The 27,480-nt window shown below is 33.8% G+C and overlaps 1 protein-coding gene across 6 annotated transcripts in view; it reads right to left on the reverse strand.

Moving 5' to 3' along the window:
* Positions 1–532: 532 nt before the first annotated feature.
* The window catches only part of DCP1B (decapping mRNA 1B), a 75,668-nt gene continuing 48,720 nt past the window's right edge, over positions 533–27,480 (reverse strand). For 2 of the 6 annotated variants that reach the window (XM_031937799.1, XM_031937798.1), the window contains 6 exons: positions 21,109–21,175; positions 17,935–18,070; positions 9,807–9,935; positions 6,728–7,579; positions 5,660–5,911; positions 541–775 (listed from right to left, as the gene is read on the reverse strand). In XM_031937799.1, coding sequence (XP_031793659.1) covers positions 692–775; positions 5,660–5,911; positions 6,728–7,579; positions 9,807–9,935; positions 17,935–18,070; positions 21,109–21,175 — 1,520 coding nt within the window. In that variant the 3' untranslated portion in view covers positions 541–691. Of the gene's footprint in view, positions 776–3,742; positions 3,876–5,659; positions 5,912–6,727; positions 7,580–9,806; positions 9,936–17,934; positions 18,071–21,108; positions 21,176–27,480 lie in introns of all 6 variants that reach the window. The other 4 variants (XR_004229448.1, XM_031937795.1, XM_031937796.1 and 1 more) reach the window with 4 other exon arrangements.

Consider the following 27,480-nt stretch of genomic DNA (forward strand, 5'->3'; position numbering starts at 1 on the left):
ATAAACAAGCCTATTTTGCTTTATAGACACCTCAGAAATGGTGAGGGATGGAAAAAAAAAATAAGATTTCACTGAAAATTTAGTCCAGAAAGGTTTTCTAAATACCATTTTGTTTAAAAGGAAATAATTTTCTTTCAAAATCTGTTGAACTTTCAAAATGCTCCTGGATCCTTTCAAAGGAAAGATTTATTAGGTCAGATCATTACTTCCAGAGTTCATTAGGGTCAATCTGTGGAATGACACTGCCACCTGGTGGCGGGCCCCTCTAACACACGCTATATGAAAAGGGTGTCAGCAATGATATATATGTTGGCTATACACCCTCCATGTAGAAATACTATTTGATGAATAATTAGATCTACAAATAAAAAGGAAATCAAACTTAAAGACCAGCCCTTCCTAAAGAGAGACTTATTCTAACAGAGGCTTCATATTGGGAAAAAAATTAACATGTAAACTGAATAAAAGATATTTCCTACCTACTCATTTCTTTGTATAGGGTGTTCTACATTATGCAATGAAAAAAACTGACTGTTCATAAAAAGTCCAGGACATTTTATTTCATAATAGTATACACATTTTAAAAAATGCAGAAACATTTTAATATAATAACACTTGACATTAGGAGAACCTTGTTTCGCTGGAATTCCAAAAGTCTCTTGGAAATCATCAGTTAAAAAAAGTTTTCTTTTTACATAGTAGTCTTTTTCATGGATGCTTGTGTGACACTGAAGAGATAAGCTTCATAGATTATATTTAAGAAATTGTCATCATTCTGGAAGACAAAAATCACAAGACATAATGGAATATGATACAGTTTCTAGGGACAAAAAAAACTTCTCCATTTGGGGGCTGAATAGGCTTGGGTTTCAAAAAGAGAAAATACTACCCTGGCACTCATTTCTAGACACCAAGGAGCTCATCTCTCTATGTATCTCTCTTATCAAGCTAGAAATTTTAATTGCATAAGTAAATGCTAAAGTACAGTAAGAGACCAGGCTAGGCAGTTAAGATTCTCACTGTCAGTGTGTAGGGTGACAAACAGTAAGAGAATGTATAATTGCATGGTAACATTAGAGTAATCCATTAAAAACTTCAGTTTGTTGCATGGAATAGATGGATGAGCTGAGATGAAATGACTATGGTCAACAAGTAGAGAATCTGGGAACTGAAGGTCCCCCCGTAATTCACATGTTAGGTTCATTTAACAGTCCATATTCATAATATGGCACATATACATTTATTTCTGGCAAGAATCATTAATTTGGCTTTGGCATCCTCAATGATGTCTTCTCAAAAATAGTACTAACTTTTCCATTCATTCAGCAAAACAGATACGGATGCAGGGGTTTGATTGTGGATCTTCTGCCCACCTGAGGGATGTCTCTAGTCTAAGTCAGAGGTTCTCTTAAGTTTTCATTTTGGGGCCTCTTTCCCTTCTCGGTCCCTTTGGCAACATTTAACACCACTCCAAAACAAAAAAGTGTGGCAGTTTTTATGCAATTAAGCAGAGCAATAATTTTTAGTTTTTCTGATTTAGAAAATTAATAGGTTATCACTTGTCCATCCAACTTAAAAGAAATAGGGAGAGGGGAAGTGCTAACAGTAGAGGGAGGTAGGGGAAAGGGGCAGAGGTACCTGAAAGAGAATGAAACAACACTGAGTATTTTGTTAGATGCCAGAAAGATGTTGTACTTATGCACTATACCCAGTCCCTGTGATAACCTTCCTTAAGAGATCTCAAACATCTTAGGCTTCTTGGGTTCTACAATGAGATATTCTTTAGGCTAATGTGATCTCAATGGAGTGAATCAAAATGGCATTTAAATAATTTTATTTCAAAGTTAATTTTCATTATTTATCTTTCATTTTAAAAATATGGTTGTCAATGGAAATTTCCCTTCCTACATTCTTACAAGTTCCTCATGAATAAATTACACAAAAGGAAAAGGTTTTTAACTTGATATTTAATAGTCTACAAAGTATAATTAACCCCTTAGCATCTAATTAGTTATATAAAATTACATTTCTATTATTGCACTCAGCTTCAATCTTTTTTTTTTCTGATTTTAGAGCCTACATTTTCTAATCCTCTCTAAAATGTTCCTATGTCTTTCCAGTCATTAGATAAAGATCATTAGAAGAAATAAAATATCTTGCCTTTTTAGTAAGAAAGGACAAATATAGCCATCATGATAAAGCCCCCTAAGAATCATTTGGCACTTAGATAAATTACTACAACAAACAATATACTAACATTATCTAAAGATCTCATATGAGCTATCTGAATCTGAAATCAGTGGTCAAAAGCATTCAATTGCCCAAGTCTAAATCTATCATCTTAGTTTCCTAATTCTTTTGACAATATAGCTATTCTTCCAGTGACCCAGGTTCAAAACACGAGGAAAGTTTGATTATTCCTTTTCTCCTATAAGTTCCACAATCAAAATTTCCAAATCCACTTGATTCTGCCTCTAGAAGTATCCTGCAACTTTTCCTGCTCTGCATTCATGTAGCTACCATTCTGGTGCAGTTTCCAAATGTCACTTCTTCTGCCCTAAGTCTCTCCTCTCCACAAAGCTACCAAAATAATCTTCTTGATGAACAGGTTCCACTTTTTCCTGTTTAAAAATCTCTATGGGCTCTTGACTGCCTGTGGGATAAAATACAAACTCTTCAATCCAGCTCCAACCAGTCTAATTTCACATGACTGTACTTCTTTATATACTCTCTTCTCCAAGCACACTGGAATAGCAGCTGTTTTGCAAACTGATTCTACCAAGTAATACATCTGTGTATTCAAGTAGTCAGTGTATCATTCTATACCTGGAATACTCTCTTTCCGTCATCTTCTTCATTTTAAAATGCTTCTCTTTCTTCAAAGCTCAGGTCAGGGGCCATTTACTCCAATGATCATCCACTGTTCAAATTTTCCTATAGTACTTAGGAGCTCTTATTTGCCCTATTCCATTTTATAATATGCTTATTGTATATGTGTTATAATTCTCCAACTATCAAATAGTAAGCTGAAAGCTCCAAGGGAGAGGTATTTAGTATTTGTATCCTTAGCATCTAGTTGTACAATTAAGTAATTAATAAATTTTATGTCTGCTAAGTTGATGGAATTGTTCTTGAAAATTATTTGGCATTATTTGAAAAAGATTACTAAAGTATTTATGTCCTCTGATCCAGCTATCCCATTGACTGAGTTTATACCCCAAGGTCAATGATAGAAAGAAAGGTCCCATATGAACTAAACTATTCATGACAGCATTACTTATAATAACAGAAATCTGGAATAAATTATGTTTTCAACAATCAGGAAGTATTTGAACAAAGTGTGGCATATGAAGGTAATGGAATATTAGCATGAGCACTTGATAATCTTCCTAATGATTCTCAATTAAAGAGTGCACAGAAAAATGAATGTTACAAATGCTCACCAAGGTAAAAGATGAATACATCAAAGTGAATTTTTTCTTGTTGTGATATATGATATTTATCTGCTTCATATTTTAATTTTCACAGCCTTTAATTTGCTGGTTACTTTTCCTTTCCCTTATTTTCTTTGGCTATTCTTTTTACTTTTCCTCATATTTCATAAATTATAGAAATATATGCAGTAAATTTAAAATATTGAAATAACCCTCTTGTTTTTCCCACAACGTTCTACAAAAGAAATTAATGATGTCTAGAGGTGGTGGGGAGAATGGAGAACCTACACAAATAGAAAAGGGATTACCTATCCATGGCAATGTTCTCCAGATGCTCCTGTTTCCAGATAACATTGTGCTGATTGCATCAAACCCCAGACCACCACAGGGCTTCCTCAATGAGATCCAGTCATTCAGAAGAGATTGGCCTAGTCATCCATACTGGAAAAATAAAGTGGATGAAGAAAGCATATTGCCCAGATGATGACATGCAATTGGATGGCCATTCTATTGAATTAGTCCATTAGTATATCTAGCTTGGACAAATGGGAAGTCACCTAGCCCCAGAAATGAATAGGAGGAAGAAAACAGGTTGGGTCACATTTGGGAAAATGTATAGCATTTCCACTGATCTCAAGCTGCTTGTAACTCCAAATTCATCTCTATTATCATCAATATGGATTTGGAATTAGAAGTTAAGGGTTCAAATAATGGCTCAGTCACCATGACTAATACTGTTATTTCACATTTCATGCCTCAGTGTTCTTATTTGTACAATATGGGGACTGGAGGAATTCCAAGGTCCCTTCTAGCTCTCTTGATAACCCTATGACTCCATGTACTATAAGAGAAGATGAAGACTTGAGAGACATAGGAAGGCTTTTATAAACTGATGCAGAACAAAGAGAACAATGACTATAATAAAGGATAGAGACACTAAAATCAAATATAATGGCCTAAATGGATTTCAGATGACTGAGATTAAAACATTCTCTTCTCCTTTCTATGAAGAAATGGTAAACTATAAATGGGAAGGTATATGTCCTGACAATCACAGTTGTATAGCTATGACTTTTTTTTTTTTTAAATAAGAAGACATCAGGGGAGTGAATGGTTTATTGAGAAGTAAATGAAGTGTCAAAACAAAATGTATCAAGATTTTTTTAAACAAATTGAGTATTTTTTGGGGAGGGGGTGGCAGAAGGAGGCTTGTTGCTAATAGTTGTTGGATCAGTTATTTGTATGATGACATAAAAAATCATGCACATACACATAACCTCGAATAGACAATAGACAAGGGGTTGTTGTCAGTGAAGTTCCTTATTATCTTTTATGGCATCATTCACTAGGTTCAAAATAAGCCACAAATTGCACATTGAGAAGTGTAAAGAAAAGTTAAAGAAAGCCATCTAGATTCCTTTGCTTTGTGTGGCTATTTCTTTTTCCTTTCCTTATACCTCAAAGGTTGTAGAAACATGCAGTAAATTTAAAATATTGGAATAATCCTCTTTTCTTTCCTACAACTTTCTATAAAAGAAATAGATGATGTCTAAAGATATTTGGGAGATAAAATAACAAAATAATGTCCTACCCTTATATTTGTCATGAATAGCACATAGGAATTTGGGAAGGAAGTCTGTAAGTCACTTACCTATAATCAAAATAGGTTAAAAAAATAACAATTTTCACAAGGCTTTATAAGGGATTTGACTCACTCCATTTAGGATCACACTAGTCTAAGGAAGCCCCCAGAGTATAGAGGCTCATTTACTTGTTTCTTATCAAGCCAACAATCTTCCACAATTCTTAGCTTACTATTTGTAAAATACATTCAAGCCTCATTTGTTTCCTACTCATGAACTCTTTGTAAAATACCCTTTAAAATGGGAATCATGTTAATAACTATCTTCTGGTCAACCTCAATATGTTTTTGTACTTTTTTTGAAGGCTTTCATCATTCTTTATAATCTAAAATATTCTTTGTAAATTGGGGGTACCCCAAGGCAATAAAATTATAAATACTATTGGCACATATCTCTATGAAGAATATCATCTTCTGGGTCTGAGAGGTGATTAAAAAGTTGTCTTATTTCCAAAGAATAGCCAAGTAGATTTTGATTAATTCCATTTTATGTCTTGGGTCAAAGAAAACTTAAATCTCACAATTAATATGGTTAATGTGCTTTAAATATTAGAAAGAGGGCAGAAGATTTGCCCTCTCTTACCTGGATGAGATGCAGAAGTGTTTCCTGAAGCTGTAGTTTGGTTAGCAAGTTGTTGTTAATCACAGAAGCCTCTGGGTTCTGGATAGGTAGAAGGAGGCTGGTACCAGCTGAACTGGGTTCTTTGCTTCCTAGTGGTAACAACTCACTTTCACTAACCTTGGGTGAGGAAGGTGTGGGCTGAGTGAATACCATAGGGGACATCAGCAGGGAAGGAGCCACAGTAGCAGGAATGCGTTGAGGTGAGATGACCTGCTTATGCCAAAACAGATACACAAAGGCCAGGAATTAGGAAATGTACTCAATGACACTCACAGAGCAAAGGCAAAGAGTTCTTTGGCCTCCACAGGCCTTTAACAAAAGATTCTACCTGTTCTTTGCTCAAGGCAGCTAGGTAGTACTTTGGTTAGAGTACTGCTTGGAGCTTCCCATTTCAAATTTAGCCCTAGGTACTTATTAGTGGTCTGACTGGGCAAATCAATTACCTTGTCTACCAGTTTCTTAACTGTAAAATGAGCTGGAGAAGGAAAAGGCAACCCACTCCAGTATTTTTGCCAGGAAAACTCTAAATGGGGTTTGAGAGAATCAGAAATCATACATAAGAATCAGACATAAATGAACAACAACAAATTCTTTGCTCACTATACAATAATGATATAATTGGCAGTGTGATATAAGTAGAATATGCTGGACCTGGAATTATGGAGACCTTGATTCAAATCCCATTTCCTAGTTTTGTGACCGTCACAAAATATTTCACCCTTCTGAACTTCAATTTCTTATCTATAAATATTTGAGTAATAATGGAGTATTTAACCTATAAGAATGATAAATATCAAATGAGATAATGTTTAAATTAACACTTTATAAACTTTGATGTCAGTTATATCATTGTTAATCATACTGTAAGTCACACAAAGTGCCGTATGGTATATATAAACTTCTAACAATATTAAGATTTAAGGAATCATCAATAAGCTTTTTAAATTTAATTATAAATTTCACTGCTGCATTTTAACATCTCTCCAACTTTGTACCTGCACAGCAGAACCTTTAACTCAATCTATTTACCTGAAAAAGAGGGGTCTGTTTTTCTGCATTCGATGTCTTGTCAATCCAGGATTCCAAGGGTTTCAGAGTCCTAGCATTCTGAGTAACTACAGGAAACTTAGCAGCTAAGGCAGGTCTGGTAGATGCATGCAACTGTTGCTCTTGCTGTACAATCTGGAGCTTTTTCAGCAACTCTTGAGGAGAGATCACTCCAGAACTGCTTGTTTGGTTGCCAGAGAGGGGGAGGGTTTGCCTTGAAACTTTAGATTCTTCTTTTCTAAGAGTCTGAGAGGGAAGAGAACCATTGAAGTACACCAGCTGGGGCTGGTTCATACCCTTTATCTGTGCTGCAGGGGCTGCAGGAGTAGAAGTCCTGCTGAAAACTGGTGCAGTTGAACTAGCAGGCACTGTTGCTCTCGATTCTATCTTGCTCGCTGTTCCAGGGGTACCCTGAAGTTTCTCTAAAAGGCTCTGAGCTCCAGATGTACTTTGTGCTCTGTGAGAAGTCTCAGTGCTATGTGGGGTCACTGGTTGGAAAAGACCAGTGAAAGCCTCTCCTGCAGGGTGAATGCTGCCATTTTCACACAGTCGAGTTTCAGGCAGCTCTGACACTGGATGGAGATCAGTGCCCCGGACCATGAGTTTCTGAATGGCTGGACAAAGCTGCTTCTCTGGGGTTGGTGAATTTCTTTTGGGTTCTTCATAGGACAAGGAACGCACTACCCCTTGTCTCATGGGAGGTTTTTCTTGCTGCTGTTGCTGCGGTGGTGGTGGCAGTTGTGATTTCTGCTCTGTAACTTCCTGATAAGCAGTTTTTTCTGGTTTTCCAAAGAGTGTAGTTAAGGATAAGTGTTGTGGTTCAGGATCTAAGTTCTATAGAAAAAAAGGAAATATTAAGAAGAGTTATTTAGGTAATTGTGAAAAAGATTTCCAGTTCTTCTATCCAATTGAAAAGACTTGGGGGGGAGAAAAGGCTGTATTTTACCATAAGACAATAAATGTTAAAGAGGAAATAATAATGTAAACAGTAAATTCTTACAAAGTTTTGAGAGGGAGATGAGAAAGCTATAAGCATATTTAGGAATTCTAGAACTCCTAAAGTAACCAGAAACTCTTTTTCTTCAAGAATCTAGTGGATCTGTGAATTTAGAAATCTTAACTCCTCTAATCACTGTAAATCACAATTCCTCTAATGTCTTAGTCCAATGGTTTTAAGTATGAATTTAAAGATGAAAACATTTTGTAGACTTTCATTTGATGACAGTTGTGATAAAAAAAATTACCTATGAATTTAGTAATTCTTTTAAGTGAATCTTCATTTTAATAATCACAATAGTATAAGAAGTGACAATCACACAGAATTCTTAAGTTTGCTATTGACATATACCATCTCATTTGAGCCTCATCTATGAGGGAGATCATCTCCCTATTTTGGTAAATTCAGAGAGATTAAATGACTTCCCCATGGTCATAAAGCGTCTAAGTGTTACTTATGCTAAGTCATGCTGCCTCCGTATTCACATACATTTAACAAATAAATATATAAAGGTGGAATCCATGATTTAATTAGTCTATAAAAGGATGAGGGATAACAAGAAGTCACTTAGCCTCTCAGTGGTCTAGGCAACTATCTAAAACTTTAAATGACAAAGAAGATACTGACTTGTACTGGCAGAGAAAGTTCCCTCATCTAGTTCTTTACACCAATGAAATCATAGAGTCACTCCCCTTCCCTGAAAAGAATATACTTCGTTTTTGACTTTATGAGTCAGATTTTTGTTGAAGCTAAAGCTAGATCAAAATTATGGTTCGTGGTGCTCACATTATGATTTATGAATCTCTTACAATAACTATATGGTCTCCCTGAGGTCCCATGAATAAAAGCCTTGCCAAATGATCTTGATAAGATGCTACAGTTATTGCCCTTCAATGAAGCTGTCATGAACCTCTTAAGCTGGTCCTTCACATGAAAGTCATATAGAAAATATTTATAATTTTGTAAAGTGCTTAGTACGATGCCTGGGACACAGTAGGTGCTTAAAAATGCTTGTTCCCTCCTTTTTCTTTTTTGCTACTTGAAACCTTACTAGTTCATTAGGGCTTATCAGACCTTTACACTTCATTAGCAAACCTTCATGATAGCACTACAAGGTACCAGAAAATTTTAGTGGACATCTTTTAGCTGCAAACAATGATCCTTTTTATAATTCACAAATGATTTTTAAAATATCCTGGCTGGCCTACAATGAGAATGTTATAACACTGTTCATCTCACTATCTTCCCCCCTCCCCCTTTTCTACTACTTCCCATATCACTAAGGTAAAACTGTAGAAGCTTCAACTACAGAAGTTTCAACTTCAAACACAATTCTACCAAATGAATTTGCTAATTGATAAATATTCTTTATTGTTACTTGCTCTTCTTTCCTGTTTTTTCTTTTAAAGAAAAAAAAAACTGTTTTTCATTATTGATATATTATTTCCATCCTATTTAAAGGGATAGAAAAAAGAGAAACAATTAATTATAAAATCATTTTAGATTATGAGATTCTTGAGGGCACGAATCATGTTTATGGTTTGTCAAGGTCTACAGCAATATTTGTCTATGTGACAGATGAGTAGTGTTAAATACTTCATTGACTGAAGATCTTATAATATTCTTAAGCAAACAATTTCAGAGGCTACCCAGTCTGCTACTCACATCAGTATCTGACTGGTTTGAACAGATTATTTATCCTTCTCTATATTAAAGAATGAATAAAGGTTCACGGAAGCCTCAAGGTGACAGTTCTGTTGCTACTACCTTTGCAACTAATGCAAATTACATTTTGAGAAAGTCTGTTCTAGGACTTTTTGATTAAAAAATGTAGTCAATATTCAAAATGGAAAGACCTTTCACTATACTGATATGTTAATTTTGTGTTTACCTATAAGATATTTTTAATATGAAAATATTTTAATGGACTAATTTTTCTTACTTCAAACCATTCTTGTAAAGTCTTAGTTTTGGGTCTTGGCCATTCTCTTGGTACAAATATTATGTGAGTACAGAGTATTATTCTAGAGTTGCCCAGTTTAGGAAATAGATGAAATAGTGTACCTGGCCTTGTTGAGGGACACGCTGATGATGTCCTTCACTAGGCTTCACTGGAATTGGCTTTATCAGATTAGGGTTGTCATAGATGGCAGATGAACTGGTTATCTGTTTTGGCTCAGAACAGGTTTTACACTGAAATGGAAGCAACACATTTTGGTGTTAAGTAATCTGTAGTCTTTCTGAAAGATTATCTATACTTCATTCTCAAACCTATCAACTATGAAACTGAAAAAAAAAAGTTCTTGAAGAGAAGACATTATCAAATCTATGAACATAATAAAAATAGAAAAATAACATTAAAATTTCTTCAACTTTTCAATTTGGTACCCTGACAGCTTGGAAGTATAAGGGCAAGACACGACTATATTATTTCCAGGATCAACAGCTTAGTCCTTAGGGGCTCTTAGGTATTTAAATCCCACAAGAATTCTTAAAGATATATGTGTAGAAAAAATTTTATATGTGTGTGCATGTATATATATATATATATACATACACACACACACACATACATACATACAGGCACTGACAATTTTATTTGTAACATAGGTTCATGCTCTCATTTAATTGTTAAGCAATGATGAAAGTCATTCTATAAAGTAACATGTATCTTTTTATGAGAAAACTATCTCTGTCTGGATTGAAATGGATTTTCTGTATTAAAAAACAAACAAAAAAACCCAATCTATTAAAAGTGTATAGCTAGTTTCATTAGTAAAATAGTAAAGACTTTGTGTCCCAAGAGCCAAGAAATTATTAGGCTGATTCGAGTCAGTGATTTTAAAACAATTAATGTCACCTTAACATGACAACTGTTTATAAAAAATAATTTTAATAGCTTGCTAAAAATAAGAATTTCTGAGATAAGGCTATAAGTTCAATGTGCTAAATTAATATCATATTTTAACCACTTTATATAACTGCTATCAGTAGGATACATGATATATAAAACACAACAATATTCTCCTTAATTAAAATACCAAATAAAACTGAAATTAAATTCTACCTTTTGGACTAACACAGTAACAACAACAGCCCTAGTAACAACAACAGCCCTCAACTCAAGTTTCTATTATGTAATTCAGTTTTGGGCCAAATTATGTTTTATAATGTACCTGTCCTAAGCTTTTCCTTCTTTTCTTTCTTTCTCACTTTCTCTCTTTCTTCCTTTATTTTCTTCTTCCTCCCCCCTTCCCTCTTTTCACACATTACAGTTATTAAAAAGAGATCCAGAAATTGATGTGGGAGCTCAATGATCAAATCACTCAGATGCTCCCTCTAGGGTTTTAGAACCAAAAGCAATCAGAATGCTAAAGGTACGAGAAGGCCTATACTTCATAACTGGAAACAGGTAGTATATCACTTGGGTGTGCATTTTGGAGGAAGTCTACAGAGCTGGTACCAAGATAAAATTTAGTCTGGCCAGGTGACTTGGTTGATTGCTCAAATTGAGACCAGATGTCTCAATTGTCATTCCTAGTTTCTCAGTGTATGGGATAATAAGCTATAAAAGCAAAAGCTTTGCCTTAGCTTTGTCATTATAGGAATTAAGACTGGGGTCCTGATCCAAGGTCAATAAAAACTCATTGTCTCATTTATTCACAACTTTAGTAAGAGAACATTTTTTTCTTACTTATTGTGGATTTGGGCTGGTCCCAGAGTAGTTTAAGTACTACATAAGACATTTGTATGTCACTTAATAGTAAACAAAAAGGAGGTTCTCTTAGGCACAGTCAGAATGGATACTTAACAAGTTTCTGACACTTAATTCAGAGGCAGAAACATAAGTGGTCTGTAGGGTAGGATGTGAAGATTTGAAGGACTTTAGGACTTCCGCTAAATTTTAAAAGCCTAGTGTCCAGGTTGGTAGGTCTTTTTAAGTGATCAGAAAGTTATATAGACATACCCTGAGACCATGAAGAAGAAAAGTCAAAAGTTAGAAGATATTAACCTTCAGTTTTTTTTTATTATTATTATTTTTTATTTAATAGCCTTTTATTTACAGGTTATATGTATGGGTAACTTTACAGCATTGACAACTGCCAAACCTCTTTTAACCTTCAGTTTAATCAAGTCTTAGGGAAAGTTTCCTTGTCTTTTAGAGAAAGAGCTAGCCAATCTACTTGGGGGGAGGGAAGGAGACTGGCAGATATTAATCCTATCAACATCTGATTCCCCAGTGATTGATGGACATTAATCCTATCCCAAAGAAAGACTTTTTAACTTTTAAATGACTTTGGGGTTATTTAGGATTAGCCAAATTTAAAAGAAGAGAGGAAAAGCATTATTGATGGAAAAAAAGAAGAAAAAACAATCCTAAAATTTAAAAGAACACAAACTAACAAATGAATAAAAAATTGAATGATCTTCAGAGCAAAAGGAGAAAAGAAGAGTTTTGCCTTAGCCTCTCCAGATGGACTCAAATCTGGTTCTTCTGGTGAGTGATGTCAAATCTCTGTTGCTTACAATGAGTTTCCTGATATAAGGGGGTAATCATAAACAAGTGATAGACTTGGACTATTAGGATCTCAGCACATCCCTGGTATGGTCACCTATTCATTATCACAGATTTATAGTAAAAATCTGTAGTAAAATAACTAAAAGGTCATGAGTATCTTGCATGCAGTCTGTCCAAGGATCTGAGCTTTCACAACTTCACTATTTCCTGGTTCAGGACCTCTTCCTCTCTAGGAGCCCTATTAAAGGGATAACAAATCTTTGCTTTTTTAGAAGATTCTGCTAAATAGTTGCCCTCTTCTTCCATAGAGACTGAATGCAGAGAGAGAAGCCCTTCCATGACCTGCCCACTTTGTGAGAGGTATCATCTTGCATCTACTCATAAAAGGCAACTTTTGGAAAAGAGTCATATGCTCAGTAGCCTAGTAGCATGTAAAATAATTGTTCTGTTTCGTACTAAATTTTTTTTTTGTTTGTTTTCAATTAAATAGTATTTCTTTCCCTCATCCCTAACTCCACAATAGAAATATTAAAAAAGTAAAGCAAAATCTTTATAATAAGTATGCAAGTTTAAGTCAAATTTCCACACAGGCCATGTCTAATACACAAAACATGTATTTGTGTATGCATGCATGTCTCCTCCTACATCTTGAGTCTATCAACTTTATATTATGAGGCAGATGTCATGCAATATCTCCAATCCTCTGAATTGTGATTGGCCATTTGCATTGATTAGATTTCTTACGTTTTTCAAAGTTGTTTGTTTATACAATGTTAACTTATAAATTGTTCTCCTGGTTTTGTTTATCTTCTTTTGCATCACTTCACACAAATCTTCCAAAGTTTCTCTGAAACTGTTCTTTTTATCACAGCAGTACTCCTATACATTCATATATCACAATTTGTTCAGTTACACTTCAATTGTTGAACATTCATTCCCTTAAGTGCCAGTTCTTTGTCATTACAAAAGTAGCTGCTAAAATTTTTTTATATAGATACTTTTCTTCTTTCTTTGAACTCTCTGGGTTATAGACTTAGTGGATCAAAGGGGCAATGTTCCAAATTGCAAGCCAGAAGAGCTGGACCAATTTATAGATCTATAAACAATATTTCAGTGGACCTATTTTCCTGCAGCTTCTCCAACATTTGTCATTTTCTATTTTTTCAACTTTCCAATCTGTTGGATAAGATGTGCCACTTTATAAGTTATTTAGTATGCACTTCTCTAATTATTTGGAGCATTACTTTCAATTTGATTATTATTACTTGGATTTCTTCCTTTGGAAACAATTTATTCTTATTCTTTAACCATATGTAAATAGGATTAGTTCCACAGATATCTTGGAAATGATCTTTATAGAAATTTTCCCTTCAGTTAAATGTTTACTTTCTAATTTTAGCAATATTGGTTTTGTTTGTTCAAAATATTTTGAATTTTATATAATCAAAATTTTCTTCTGTGATCCTTTTTAATCCTTTGCTTGGTCACAAACTCTTCCTTTTATCCATAAACCACAAAAGTCACTTTTTTCTTGCTCCTCTAATTTGTTTATAATGTGATTATATATATAATTATAAATGTTTATAATATATACATAAATGTATATATGACCTTGTTTATAATGTGATTTTATACCAATATCACATTATAAACAAGGTCATATATACATTTAGAGGTATCTTGCCATATAGTTTGAAATCTAAACCTAATTTATGCCTTGTGCTTTTCAGTTTTCCCAGCAATTTTTATGAAATAGTAACTATCTTAGGAGCAAGAGTTTTTGGGTTTATCAAACATTTTCTGTGTGTTATATACCTAATTTATTTCACTGACTTTAAAAGTATGAAATTATTTTAATAATTACTGTACTGTAGAATAGAAATATATGGCACTATTATGCTTCTTTCCTAACTCCCCTTTCCCCAATAATTTTCCTTGAAAATATTGATCTTTTGTTCCTCCAGATGAATTTTGTTATTACTTTTCTAGCTATATAAAATAATCCTTTGATAATGATTGGTATAGTGCTGAATAAAGTAGTACTACTATTTTAATTATACTGGCTCAGTCCACACATCAGCAATTACTCCAATTAACAAGGTCTGTCTTTATTTACATAAAAAAATGTTCGGTAGTTGTATTCATATATTGTGTGTTTTTCAATGGAAAGACAATCTCTTTATCTTTTCCAGCCAAGTTGTGTATGCAGAAGTGGAAATAACTTATTCAATATTTTGCTACTCTGCTAAACTTATTGTTTTAATTTTTAGTTTACTGCCTAGGGTTCTCAATAACACAACCATCTGCAAGAAGTGATAATTTTGGTTTTTTTCTTTGTCCATTCTTTCCCCCTCAATTTCTTTTAGTTGCTTTGTTGCTATAACTTACATTTTTAGCCCTACATGAAATAGTAAGATGGATACTGAATATTCTTGTTTTATCCCTGGTCATGTTGGAAAGACCTCCTCCCAATTTATCTTGATTATATATTATGACAGCTTATGGTTTTGAATAGATACTACTTATCATACTAAGGAAAGATGTTTATTTTTAATGTTTTCTAGTATTTTTTAACAGGAATAGTTGTTTTATCTTGTCAAGAGTTTTTGAATGCATCATTGACATAATCATATGATATCTGATTTTTAAAAAGAGAGTATAGAAAGAATGTTCATTATCAGTATTACTATTCCATACAAGGCTAAAAAATTCTAGCTATCTTTTGAATAAAGTTAATATTTAGTTTCTAATTAAATTTAACCCTTTAGTCAGCAGTCCTTTATTAAATATATTTTTATTTCATCATGGTTAGTAAAAGATGTTTGATTTTTCTGCAATTAAAGTGTTTATGTCCTAATACTTTGTCAATTTTTGTAAATCTATCATGCAGAACTGAAAAATATGTACACTCCTTTCTATACCTACCAGAGACCCATATTATCTAACTTTTCAAAAATTCCATATAGGTCCTTAATTTTTTTTTCTTTCTTAGATTTGTCTAGATCTGAAAGAGATATTCCATTCTTATAGTTTTACTACACATTTTTTCCCCTGTAACTCATTAGTTTTTTCCTTTAGATAAAATGCCATTCAGTGTGTGTGTGTGTGTGTGTGTGTGTGTGTGTGTGTGTGTGTGTAGGTAAATATTAACATTAATTAATTTATTGTCTATGGCACCTTTCCACATAATAAATTTCCCCATTTTTCTCTTTTAATAAAGTTTATTTTTCCTATTGCCTTGAGGTCATGATCATTACCTTTGATTTCTTGAGGCCAAATGAAGGATGACAGATTTTGCTACAATTATATTTTCTTGTACTTTCAATCTCTCTGCTCTCTGCCCTCTGTTTACAATGAAGAGACTGGTGAAAGAGGACTGTGCTCAATACAAGTGTTTGATGCTTCATATATCATTTCTTCTCCCAAACCCCAGTCACTGGTTTTTACTTTTTCATTTACATTCATTTATATCTTTCATGATGCACACTTTGAGATTGGGTTTTTTGGTTAGGAATAATTTCTCAATCTACTCTCTTCCTTCTCATGCCTCCTCTTTCTTCTGTTCCCTCCTACATCCTTATGCTTTAAATGTTTTTATATTAAGTTATATATATAATTATATGACCCAATTAGAAAACATGCTAAATCATCCCATTCTTTTTCTCCTTTTCTTTCTTAGTATATTTTCTTTTCTTTTAAGATCATAACATAACAGAACCATTCCTAGGACAACTATCTTATTTATTTGGTGACATTAAGAAACTGAGATGACATCTGTTATTATCTTCCCCAGTTAGAATGTTAGTAATATTTAACAACTGCCTGCTCTTACCTTTTTATGTTTCTCCTGACTACTGTGTTCATATTTCAAAATTTCCACTTAGCCTTTATATTTTCATCAATTGTATGACTTACTCAGTTTTGCTGGGTAAGTTATTTTTGGATGGAATCTTATTCCAAGCTCTTTGCTCTTTTAATATGGTACCTGCTAAATCTTGTGTGATCCAGAGTAGACCCTCAGTACTTGAACTTCTTTCTGTATGCATATAATAACTTTTCCTTCACTTGGAAGAATTACATTTTGGATGTAACATTCCTTGTAGTTTTTTTTTTTTTTCCAGGGATTACTCTCGGGTATTACCAGAGTGATTCTTTCCATTTTACCTCTTGAAATAGGATATGCAGGTTTTTAAATTAGGAATGGTTTTCAGTTATTTCAATGATTTTAAAATGATCTCTCTTTACTTGTTCTCCAGGTCAGCTGCTGTTTTTCTTTTGAGACAACTTACACTTTCTTCTGTTTCTTAGTCTTTTGACTTTGTTTTTAATATTTCTTTTTGTCTGAAAGAATTAACTCCTATTTGATCTGTATTAATTTTTGAAGAGTAGATTACTTGAATAAGGTTTTTTACTTCTTACTATGCTATTAATTCTCTTTACAATTCTTTCCTCCAAAGCTCTCATTTCTTTCCAATTATTTCATTTTTAGCTGCAACAGTCTTCCCTAAGACTTTTAACAACTGAATTCTTCATCAACAGATCACCACCTCCCTCTCTGCCTTTTCATCTTGTGCATTTTCATCTTTGTGCATTCTTTTAATGTTTCAAGGATAATCAGACTATGCCCTCACTCTCACTATGTCACCAACTTATCTCCTTTTCTAATCATATATACCCTTGATGATGCCTTTTATGTACCTTCTTCCATAAAAATTTTCACTGATAATATGTTGCTATTTACTTATGTCAACCAAATATTATTCCATTTATCTTTGGTTTATTTGGTATTTTGAATCTTCTCAGATTGTGTTGTTCCATGTCTCACAGACATATAGCAGTACATTTAAATTTAGGGACACTTGAGGTTATCTAAATCAACCCTCTCATTTTATAAATGGGGAAACTTGAGGCCCAGATAATTTATTTGACTTGTCCTACATTAGCAACTAATGGTCTGCACAACCAGGATGTGAATTTGGATCCCATGACTACAAGACCATACTATTAGAAACAAGAAGGGCTTGGGATCATTAAAAATGTTAAGCCATTTTCCAAATGTCCAATAATGGAATTTTTTTTCCTCTTCAATTTTTGTACCAAATATATAACAATTGTCTAAAAAAGGATATACTAATTCAATAGTATAATCTTACTGAACATCATGCAAGGTACAATATGATTTCCCTATCCATATTATTTTTACAATATGTTTGACGAAGCTAATATTTTCTGATTATTAATATTGTTAATGATGAGGAGGAAGATTACAGCTCACTGAGAAATCCCTGTGGTATTTTAGAGATTGATAAAATCAGCACAATCGTTTAAGGAAATAGGGGCATCTTGAAAATCTTGCTAAGGATAAGTAATTTCTTTTCTGTTTCTATTTAGTTTTCTGTTTACTTTTCCTACCTCTTCCAATTCTACCTATTTCATGGGGGGGAGAGGAGAAGTGGAGAAGTGGAGTTAGAAGGTTGTGGGGATGAAGAAAAGGGTTATCTCAACATTTTAAATTTTTGTATGTTTCTGTAAATTCTGAGGCCTTGGGAAAGGAAAAAAGAATAGCTAAGGAAAGGAAAAGAAGGAAGATTAGAATGAGGGTTATAAAAGGTGAGAACATAAAACAAACAAACAAAAACACCCCGTATGTGTCACAAACAGGAAAAAACTCACCTTGGTATATTCATCTTTGGCCTTGGTGAGCATTCGTAAGATATCAACTTCCTTGCCCTCTCCTGAATTGAGGATCATTGGGGAGATTCCTGCTCTAGCCCCCTGACGTGCTTTCAGTTGCTCATATTGAGTCAGGCTAGAAAGTGAGGGGTATAGAAGTAAATAGAAGGAAAAACTAGGGGAAAAAAAAAAAAAGACTGGCATAGTAAAAATAACAATGAATTGTAAGTCAGAGGGCCTGGGTTGGAATCCTTATTCTTACTACTTTGACAAGTCACCTGTTTTCTGGGCATCAGGCTCCTCATACTTTAAATAAGGCGGTTGTCACGAACTTCTAAGGTCCCTCTAGTTCTCTTTATATCAAATTACAGGCTGAAATTATTATTTAAAAAAAAAAAAACACTTTAAAAAAGGTAGTTTAAAAATGCCTCTTTTAATTACTTTCAACTGCTTATCTTTAGAGATAAGACTAATTAGGAATCCAAGGAAGTAGAAAGAATGAAACTTAAATCATAAGTACCTAGACTTCATATCCAAGTCATAACAAAAGTAATGGGGACTCTAAAGTTCTTCTCAAGGCAGCACCTGCAAACTCAGAAGACCCCTAAAGACATTGCAAAGGAAAATTCCTTACACTGAACTTGGAGTAAAAAAATTGGGCAGATTTCTAATTTAGCTGCTGGAGTAATCACTTGGAGAAGCCCTAACTCCATATAGCTGAGTCCCAACTGGGCCATTCAAAATATGGAGGAGTTCTTTTTATTTTTGGGGAAGAGGGTAGGAGAGAAAGGGAGAAGGGTAAACCTAATCACATAAAGACAAGTCCAGACAAGTCCAAACTGCTAATGCCCCGAAGCTACATAATCCTGAAAAAACTATTTTTACCTTGCAGTGATTTGGATCTTGAAGTAGGCCCTATCATGTCGAATAACTGCTTACTCCCCTAAAATTAATGAAGCCTGTAAGTCACACTAGGAATAGAGTTCCTAACAATTTTGCTAGTAAATAGCCCCCAAATTGCTAGGTTAGAAAAAAGAACAGCATCAAGGTCAATGACTGAGGCCTGGGAGGGAAGGCAAGCTAAACCATATCAGCTCCAGGGCACATGGCTACCCGGTTCTGATGCAAAACCCTGCTAAGCACACAGGCTGACATTTCTTTTCTAGACACACCCCCAAGAGGGCTTCAGATGCTAGGGAATTTTGTCTGACTTGATATCTGTAACCTGAAATCTGTCTCCTAAAACTGTTTCTGTGTCCTTTCCAAAAGCTAAGTCAGTTTATATTCAACCTGAGATTCCTATGTTTCATTTTCTGGGAATACTAGGTCTTGTCTCTTGGTCCTGCAGCAGCTGCAGGCATTACTGAGCTAGTACTGAAGATGCCTAACTTACACATGGCCTAGAAGAAGAACTAACTCCAATTAACTTGAATTCCATGGCAGACAAACAAGACCAAGGATTTTACTGAGGAACTTTATCCTGACAAAAAGTAAGGAATCACAAAAACTAATTACTAGTGATTTTTTTACTTGAATTATTGGTAATTACAGAAGAATACTTATGTATGTCAAATACTGCTATTATAAAACTACTACACAGTTTATAAAAGCATGAATTCTGAAACTCAATGTATATTATATTTCAGCTAGTTAATTAAAACGAACAATTACAAGCTAGTTGTTCAGGAATTAATGGTTATTAATGAAAAGGAAACTTTTGTATTTGAACATAATGTATTCAAAAATACATTATGTCTTTTGGCCACATTTTAGCAACCACATTTGCTCTGTCATTCCAGTGTGATCAGCAAGCAATGAACAAAGTCATCTTTGATAATATAGTCATAAGCAAACTCATTTCATTCTGAGGCTGTTATTTATTCATCACCCTGAATAGCTTAGACAGAATTGTTGCCTCAGAGTAAACAGATCAGAGAGTTCGAGAACTGACTGAAGGAGTAACCAATGGAAAAGTAGGCAGTAATAAGTCTCATTAGGGTTAATCAGTAGAATTAATCTTGAAGAATAATAAAGGTTCAACCAAAGTAGAACTGAGCATATTTGGTTGCACATTCAGAGTCTTACTAGGGCAGGGACAAGACAGGACTTGTGGGTTTTTTTGGCACTAGAAACTCTCTTTAAATTGTACTATCAAACACACTGCTTTTCTTCTACTTATAGCAGGATGGTAACAGACAGCAAGGCTGTCAAACTCAAATAGGACTGCATAATGACTTAAAAATTACAAAGTATATTATCTTATTGTTGTATTATATTTATATTTATGATATTACATTATATGTATTGTATTATGTATTATGTATTATATTATTTTTGTCTCACATGTCTCACATGTAGCCAGAAAGTTTGATACTTCTAGCCTAGAGCTTAAAGAGTTAAGTGACTTGGCTTTATCCTACAGCTAATAAGTGTCAGAGGCAAAACTTGTTTCCCGATCTTTCTGGTTACAAGGCCAACTCTCTGTACACTATGCATGCTACCTCTCATGGGCACTATTACTATTTTATTTTTTTTTTAAAGAGCTAACAGCAATGTTAGCATGAAATTGTACAATGATCAGTAATATAAATAATTCCTAAGAGATGAAAAAGAAAAAACTGCATTTACCATATGCACAGAAAAAAATTAAAAATCTACCAGAAAGTGGAAAATAGATGGGAATATCTGGCAGAGGAATAGGGAAATCAAACTCAGTTCAGAAAAGGGAGAAAAGATACCAGAAATGTAAATCTTTCAGTATTTCTCTCATTCTGCCTCTTTTCTTACTAATATGCTTGTTTTCTACAGCAAAAAAAGCTAACAACAATTGCATTTATAAAGGGAAAAATCACTATTTCACTACAAAAGATACACTCTTATTTGAGATTCATTTACATTTTACATCATTCCTGAAAAAACAGACCGAAGCTTATATGTTACATAAAACTAAATGTAGCAGGTAGACATCTATGTCTGTTTTTTGGTAAAATTTCTAATGTTAAGCATTTTTAATGTTAAGTATCAGTATTTAATTTCTCAATATTCATTATAAAGTATTTCCAAAGAGGAATATTCCATTAACATTAAAATTTATTTATATATGTGTATTTGTATGTGTGTCTGTATATATGTACATGTACATATAAATAAAAACAGTAGCTTATTACTACTTACCTTTTCATGAGCTCTGCAATTCTTTGGCATTCTTCCTTATCATAAAACCAAATTCCATAAATGGACACTACAAAAACACAAATATAAATTATGAGCAATTTCTCAACCACAAAATAGTGGGAAGTTCCTTTTCTCTTTTTCATGAATGAAAATAATCATAGAAATCAGAAGCTTAAAAAAAATAAGCCTTGAATCTGGGTGTAAATCCACAGAGAAATCTGCAATGACTAGGAATATATAGATTTAAGTGATGATTCAAAACCTATAAAGCATTTTATTTACTTGAAAATATAGTGATTAAAAGGATGTCTTTAAAACAGTATATGCTCAAAAAGTGTTTCTTGAGTAAATGAAAATAAGATTAAGAAAGTAGAATTCTAAGATTCTTGACTTTATATCTCTGTTTTACAATGTAGGGACACGTATCTTTATTTTTATGTTTAGAAAAACTTTTAGAAACTATTCCCAAGAAAGGTTTTTTTTTTCTTTCCAATTAAAATACTAGCAAAAATAGGCATAAAAGTGCAAAAAAAAAAAAAAGAAACTTAAAATAATCAGCTAATTATTATTTAATGTACATCTCTTGAAGTGAGTTTATTATGTGAGGAAATTTACAAGATAAAAAAGTTACTGGGGTTTTTTTATGCATTTGAAAATAAATTCCAAATTTTTTCATTTGTTCAACTACATCTTCTTAATAAACACAAGACTGAAAACATTTTCAAAATACATTTTAAATATCTAATTGAAAGATCTGACTGTATGAATTAAGGAAATATAAAGATCACATACATACTTTTTCCTAAAGCAAAGGGATTTATAAAATAACATTATAGGTTGCATTAGAACATTCTCCCCAGAAGTATTACTTTCTTTAAACATTTTTAAAAAATTGATATTAATTTTCTTTCTGTGGCCTTTTTCAAAAATGAAGGACCATCCCACTACCCTCATCACTACCATCAGCAATTTCCCCTTCCTTTAGTCTGCAACCCCTGTAAAAAAAAAAGAAAAAGAGAAACAAAACTCTTGTAATAATTATGCATGGTCAATAAAAATAAATTCCTATTTTGACTATGTCTAAAAATTAATATCTTTTTCTTTAAATCTCTCTGGCATGTTGGTGATCTATATACCCTTGGTTTTTGGTTGCCATCATCTCTCCCTGTTTGCATTATGTTTTCCCTCCCTAACCTTTGGCTTTCTGTTTTTACAAACTCTTCAAAAAAGAACCTATGACATTTGTTTTTGTTCTAAAAGGGAAAATGCACCTTTTCATATGTAGATTATTATAATAAATCAATGGGGATGTCACAAAATTTTAAAGAGCCTTATCAGCAAATCATAGTCTTTATAACAGACCTCATTTATTCTTTTTCTCTTTTCTTAAAAAGTGACTGACTTCCTATCTTTGAAATCAGTTTGCCCAACTCTGAATGATGATGGAATGGGATAGGTTAGTCCTCAAGTCTTAGACAACAAACTACTTTCACCAAGTCGTTAGGTGCCATTCTAAAATCTACTTTCTATGTCTAATCTCTAGGGACTTCTGGTCTTAAAGAATACTTATTCTGGATCATTCCCTTCTCTATAAAAGAGACAGGGAGAGAAGGGGGAAAGTAGAACCTTGTTCTTGTCCCTGATAACCAGATGGTAAAGACCCTTACTTTCTGGCCTCTCTAATATTCTTCCTTCTGTGTTACAGGTTTTAAGCAGCTCTGGAAACTGTTTCTTGAATATAACCCTTGACTCAAAGAGTCATTTGTATGGAACATTCTCTTATTAGTAGAGATTGATTATTCCAAGCCCCATACCTGTATAGGTGAGAGTTTGAGAAAGGGGAGATCCAGGATTTGAGAGATTTCAGCTATTTTCATTTACAAAATGGAGAAAACAGCACTTATCTCCCTAAGTTGTTATGAAGATCAAATGAGATAAGTATAAAGTGCTTATCACAGTCCCTGGCACAAAGTAGGTGCTATATAAATGTTAACTATTACTTATTAATTTTTGTCAGAAAAGGAGGCTCGGGTTCATCAATGAAAGTGCAACACCTGGAATCAGGAAGACCTGAGTTAAATCTGGTGTCAGCCATGTACTATCTATGTATCCCTGGGTAAGTCAGTAAACCCTGTTTGTCACAGTTTCCTTATCTGTAAAAGGAGTCAGAGAAGGAAATGACAAATCTCTTCAGTGTCTTTGCCAAGAAAACCCCAAATGAAATCGTGAAAAGTTGAACAGGACTGATATGATTAAACAAGAAACAATGAATTGACTCACAGTTAAGCAAACAAGCCTGGGAAAACAATTTAAACAAAGACAATACTATATTGGAAGAGGACTCGAAAAGACTTAAGAATTCTGATTAAAGCACTGACCACCCCAAACATAGGTTCCTGCTTCCTGGCTACAAGGAGAGGTATTCAAGAGTAAAACAAAACACATTTCTGAACAAGTTCACTGTGGAGATTAATTTTGCTTTGTTAGATCTATTTGTTACAAGGTTCCTTCCTCCCCTGTCAATTAATTGGGAAGCATGGGTTGGAAGAATTATCAACACTGATTCTCTCCCTACAAAACTAATACCAAGAGGGATAGTATAACATATTTTAAATGCACATAAGAGAACAAGGGGAAGTGAAGGCAACACTTTTAAAAGTAGTTTTTGTTTGTTATGTAAAAATAAAAAGCATGGGTATAAAATGAGAGATTTACATTTGAATGTGGAATCCTTTTTTTTGGGTTCCTGGAAATGCTCATTTTTGATGTTTAAGTTTAAAATGAAAAAAAAAAGTTTGTTAGACTGGTTTCTTATACATTCTGCTATTTTTGGGTTTGTTTTATGGATGAGTTTATTTCATTTACAGCCTATTCTACATTAAAAAAAAAAACACTAAATGAAATGAGAATTTCCACATATATTGTGGAAAAGGAGAAAACTGCTAGAAACTATGAATCTCTTATGTATAGTTTGCCTATTAAAGTATAACAACAAATTTGCCATATAATTTCAAAGCTATACTGCTTGTCTGTGGCTCCTTGTCTTCTTTTTTTCTTCTCTTTTGAGAGGGTAGGTGAAGACAGAATCCTATCTTTAATACTCCTTTGCCTTCTCTGAAATTGAAAGTAAAAAAGAAAGAAGACAAAAAACAGAATAAAAAAAAAGAAAAAACTTGTCACAAATACATACAGACAAGGGGGAAAAAAACTCCCACACTGGTCATGTATATATTTACTTTGTCTCTTTCTTTTAATCAAATCTATTTTTTGCTACTTCCTTCTTCCTCCTCCTCCATCATCATCATAATACTCATCATCTGTATATAGTGCTAAATGTCCTACAATTATCATTTGATCCTCAAAATGACCTTGAGGTAGGTATGCCTACTTTGTAGTTGAGGAAATTGAGGCAAACAGAAGTTAAGTGATCTTTCTAGAGTTCCATAATTAGTAGTAACTGTTCTGAGGTTGGATTTGACTCTAGACTTAGCATTCTATCTATTGCATGACACAGCTTCCCACTTTGTTCAAAGTTATTTATTATTTGATTTTTTTCTTCTGGAGTTTTAATTTCACTTATAATTTTATTTTTTAATTTCTTGTCTAATTTCTTTGAGGTCAAACCATTATTTTCTCTGAGGCCTTGCTTACAGTAGTTATGGAGTTATTTACTTTTGGCTTATCTCTTGGACAACTCCTGACCCATAATATTTTTCCATAGTGTTTTGGATCTTCTGTTTATTCTTATCTTTATTTTCAGTTGCTGATTTGAGACTTTGTGCCAGGGTTTAACTCTATACAACTCTCTCCCAAAACTCTTGAATAATCAGACTTTACTTATTCCAGACCTCAATTTTCTGAAGTTCTGCCATTGACTTCCATCTCTTCTTATGTGTCTATTTTTATCTTTAACTCCAAGCTTGAGTGTTTTCAAATGGACTTCTGCTAACTGCTAACTGCTAACTAGATGCCAGCCTCTGAGGGTTTCTAACTCAATTTCCTGTCCTTTTCATCCACTTCTGACCCCAGAAATTCCCTATCCAAATTTTATAGGCTTCTTGCTTCCTAAATAAAACAGGATGGTAAAATGTTTTAGGTAGGAAAGGAAAAATTTTGTCAAGAGTACAGACAGATTTCCCATTTGTTTAACTGCTACTGATTTCTATGATAATAGAGTCTTAGTATTGCTGGCTCCTATTCTGGAATCCAAGGTTTTTAACCTCTCTTCAAGCTTTCTCTGGCCACTTTCATATTCAACATCACTAAGAATAGAGAACTGAAAATTTCAGTAGTCCTTTAAGCATCTCTGGTCAGAATGCTAGGAATCTTTGCACCTCACTAACTTGCCTTCTTGCTGACTTCTCTGATAGAAGGGTCTTGCAGGGTTCTGTATTTCTTTTTGTACAGTCCTGTGCCATATGGGAAAGATCTTACTGTTGTTTCATTTTTGGCTTTCTTACTCATTGAATCTAGTCCCCTTTTAAGATTTTTGTCAGAGTACAAGTTGAAGAACAAGTACTCCATTTAATCTTTTATGCTTCCATTTTAAACCTCTATCCGCTCCCTTTTGATGTCATCTCCTTCTTTATTTAGGTCTTATGATTCTCTTCTGATCTCTCTGAATTCTTTTTTAGTTTCTTATCTTCCTTCCTTTTCCCTTCCTTCACTTCTCCACCTTAAGATTTTATTCCTGGTCCTTTGATCAACTCTCTACATTCTTTTTTTAGTGATCGCTATACAACCAGAGCATCAATTGACACCCACATTTTTATGCCTACTCTCAAGTTCTCCCTAAAATTCCATTAATATGGTTGTAACCACATATTATCTATTGTTATGTGGATATTGTGCCTTCACCTCAACCTGAGGCAATATGGTGTAGGAGAATGCTGGACTTGGAAGTTAGGAAGATATGGTTTCAAATACTGCCTCAGGCACTTACTAACTGTAGACCTTAAACAAGTCACTTAACTTTCAGTGCTACAATTTCCTCATCTGTGAAATGAGGGAGATGGCCTCTCAGGTCCCTTCAAGCTCTAAATCTATGATCCTATGGACAAAGTTAAAAGTGATCATCTTCCCTATAAAACCTTACTTTCCTTTTTCTGTCGATTTTTCCAAAATTATCTTCAGTTACATAGACTTGTAATCACTATCTTCTTTAGCTTTTCCTTTTTACTATTACCACTCTACCTCTCCTTCCAGTCCAATCAGTTACCCAAGTCCTATTGATTCTATTTTAGCAATATCTCTTAGGTCACTCCTCTCAACTCAAATGGCTAGCATACAAGGTCAGGCTTTCATTCTTCTGAAATTATTATAAGAACCTTTTAACTGCCCTTTCTTCTTCCCTCACCAAAAGAATCCTTTATATTGCTACCCAAGTAATATTCCCTGGGATTTTCATATTATATAAATTTCCTAATCAAAACTCTTCAAGGATTCCCAAGTATATACCGATTAAAATAAAAACTACTCACACAGCCTTCAAAAGGCTTACTATAATCTGGGTGCAATCAAATATTGGTTGATTGGCTCCAAACTATCTTTCCATTGTATTTCATATTCTTTCTTCTTCAAGTATACATTTATTCTAGAAAACTGGAATATTTTATGCTCCCTTTCCCCCAATTTTTGGCTCTTTGCCTATGTTACCTCCCAAGCCCAGAAAGGACCACAAACTTTTTCTTCTCCATCAACTGGAGTCCCTCCCTTCCTTCAAGGTCCAAATCAGGAGATGCTTCCAGTATGAAGCCTTCTCCAATCCTCCATCTAAAAGTGATCTCAATCTTACTCTTAATACCCTTTCCTTTGAATAAGTTATTTGTACACAAGTCTTCATCCTTGCTCCTCACCTTTATCTATTAGTCTGTAATATCCTAGAAGAACAAGGGCAGCAAGAGTAAAGGGAAAGCCACTTAACCTTGTTTGTCTCAGTTTTCTCATCTCTAAAATGAACTAGAGAGGAAATGGCAAGCAAACCACTCTATTGTCAAGAAAACCCAAAAATAAAATCATGAGAAGTCAGACACAACTCAGAATTACTGAACAACCAAAAAAAAAAAAAAAGATCTCTATTATACTTATCTTTGTAGTCCTGGGACCAGCCTAATGCTTTGCAAGTGGAGGATTATATTGAACTGAACTGAATTATAAGTTTTAGACTTCTATTTGTGGCATCTGACATGAGATCTTCATCAGAGGAAGGTGCCAAGAAAACTGTTAATATCTACCATGAAGGCAATTTGACATTGTCAGTACTCAATATAATTGAAATGCAGATTTGGGAAAGGAAAGTGCTAGGAAAGCATCTTTAAAATGTGAAAAAGTAAAGGAGGGAAAAACAGGATTCCTGGAAATTATTTTAGGACA

The sequence above is a fragment of the Sarcophilus harrisii genome, chromosome 5 (genome assembly GCF_902635505.1).
Source record: "Sarcophilus harrisii chromosome 5, mSarHar1.11, whole genome shotgun sequence".
NCBI classification, from domain to species: Eukaryota; Metazoa; Chordata; class Mammalia; order Dasyuromorphia; family Dasyuridae; genus Sarcophilus; species Sarcophilus harrisii.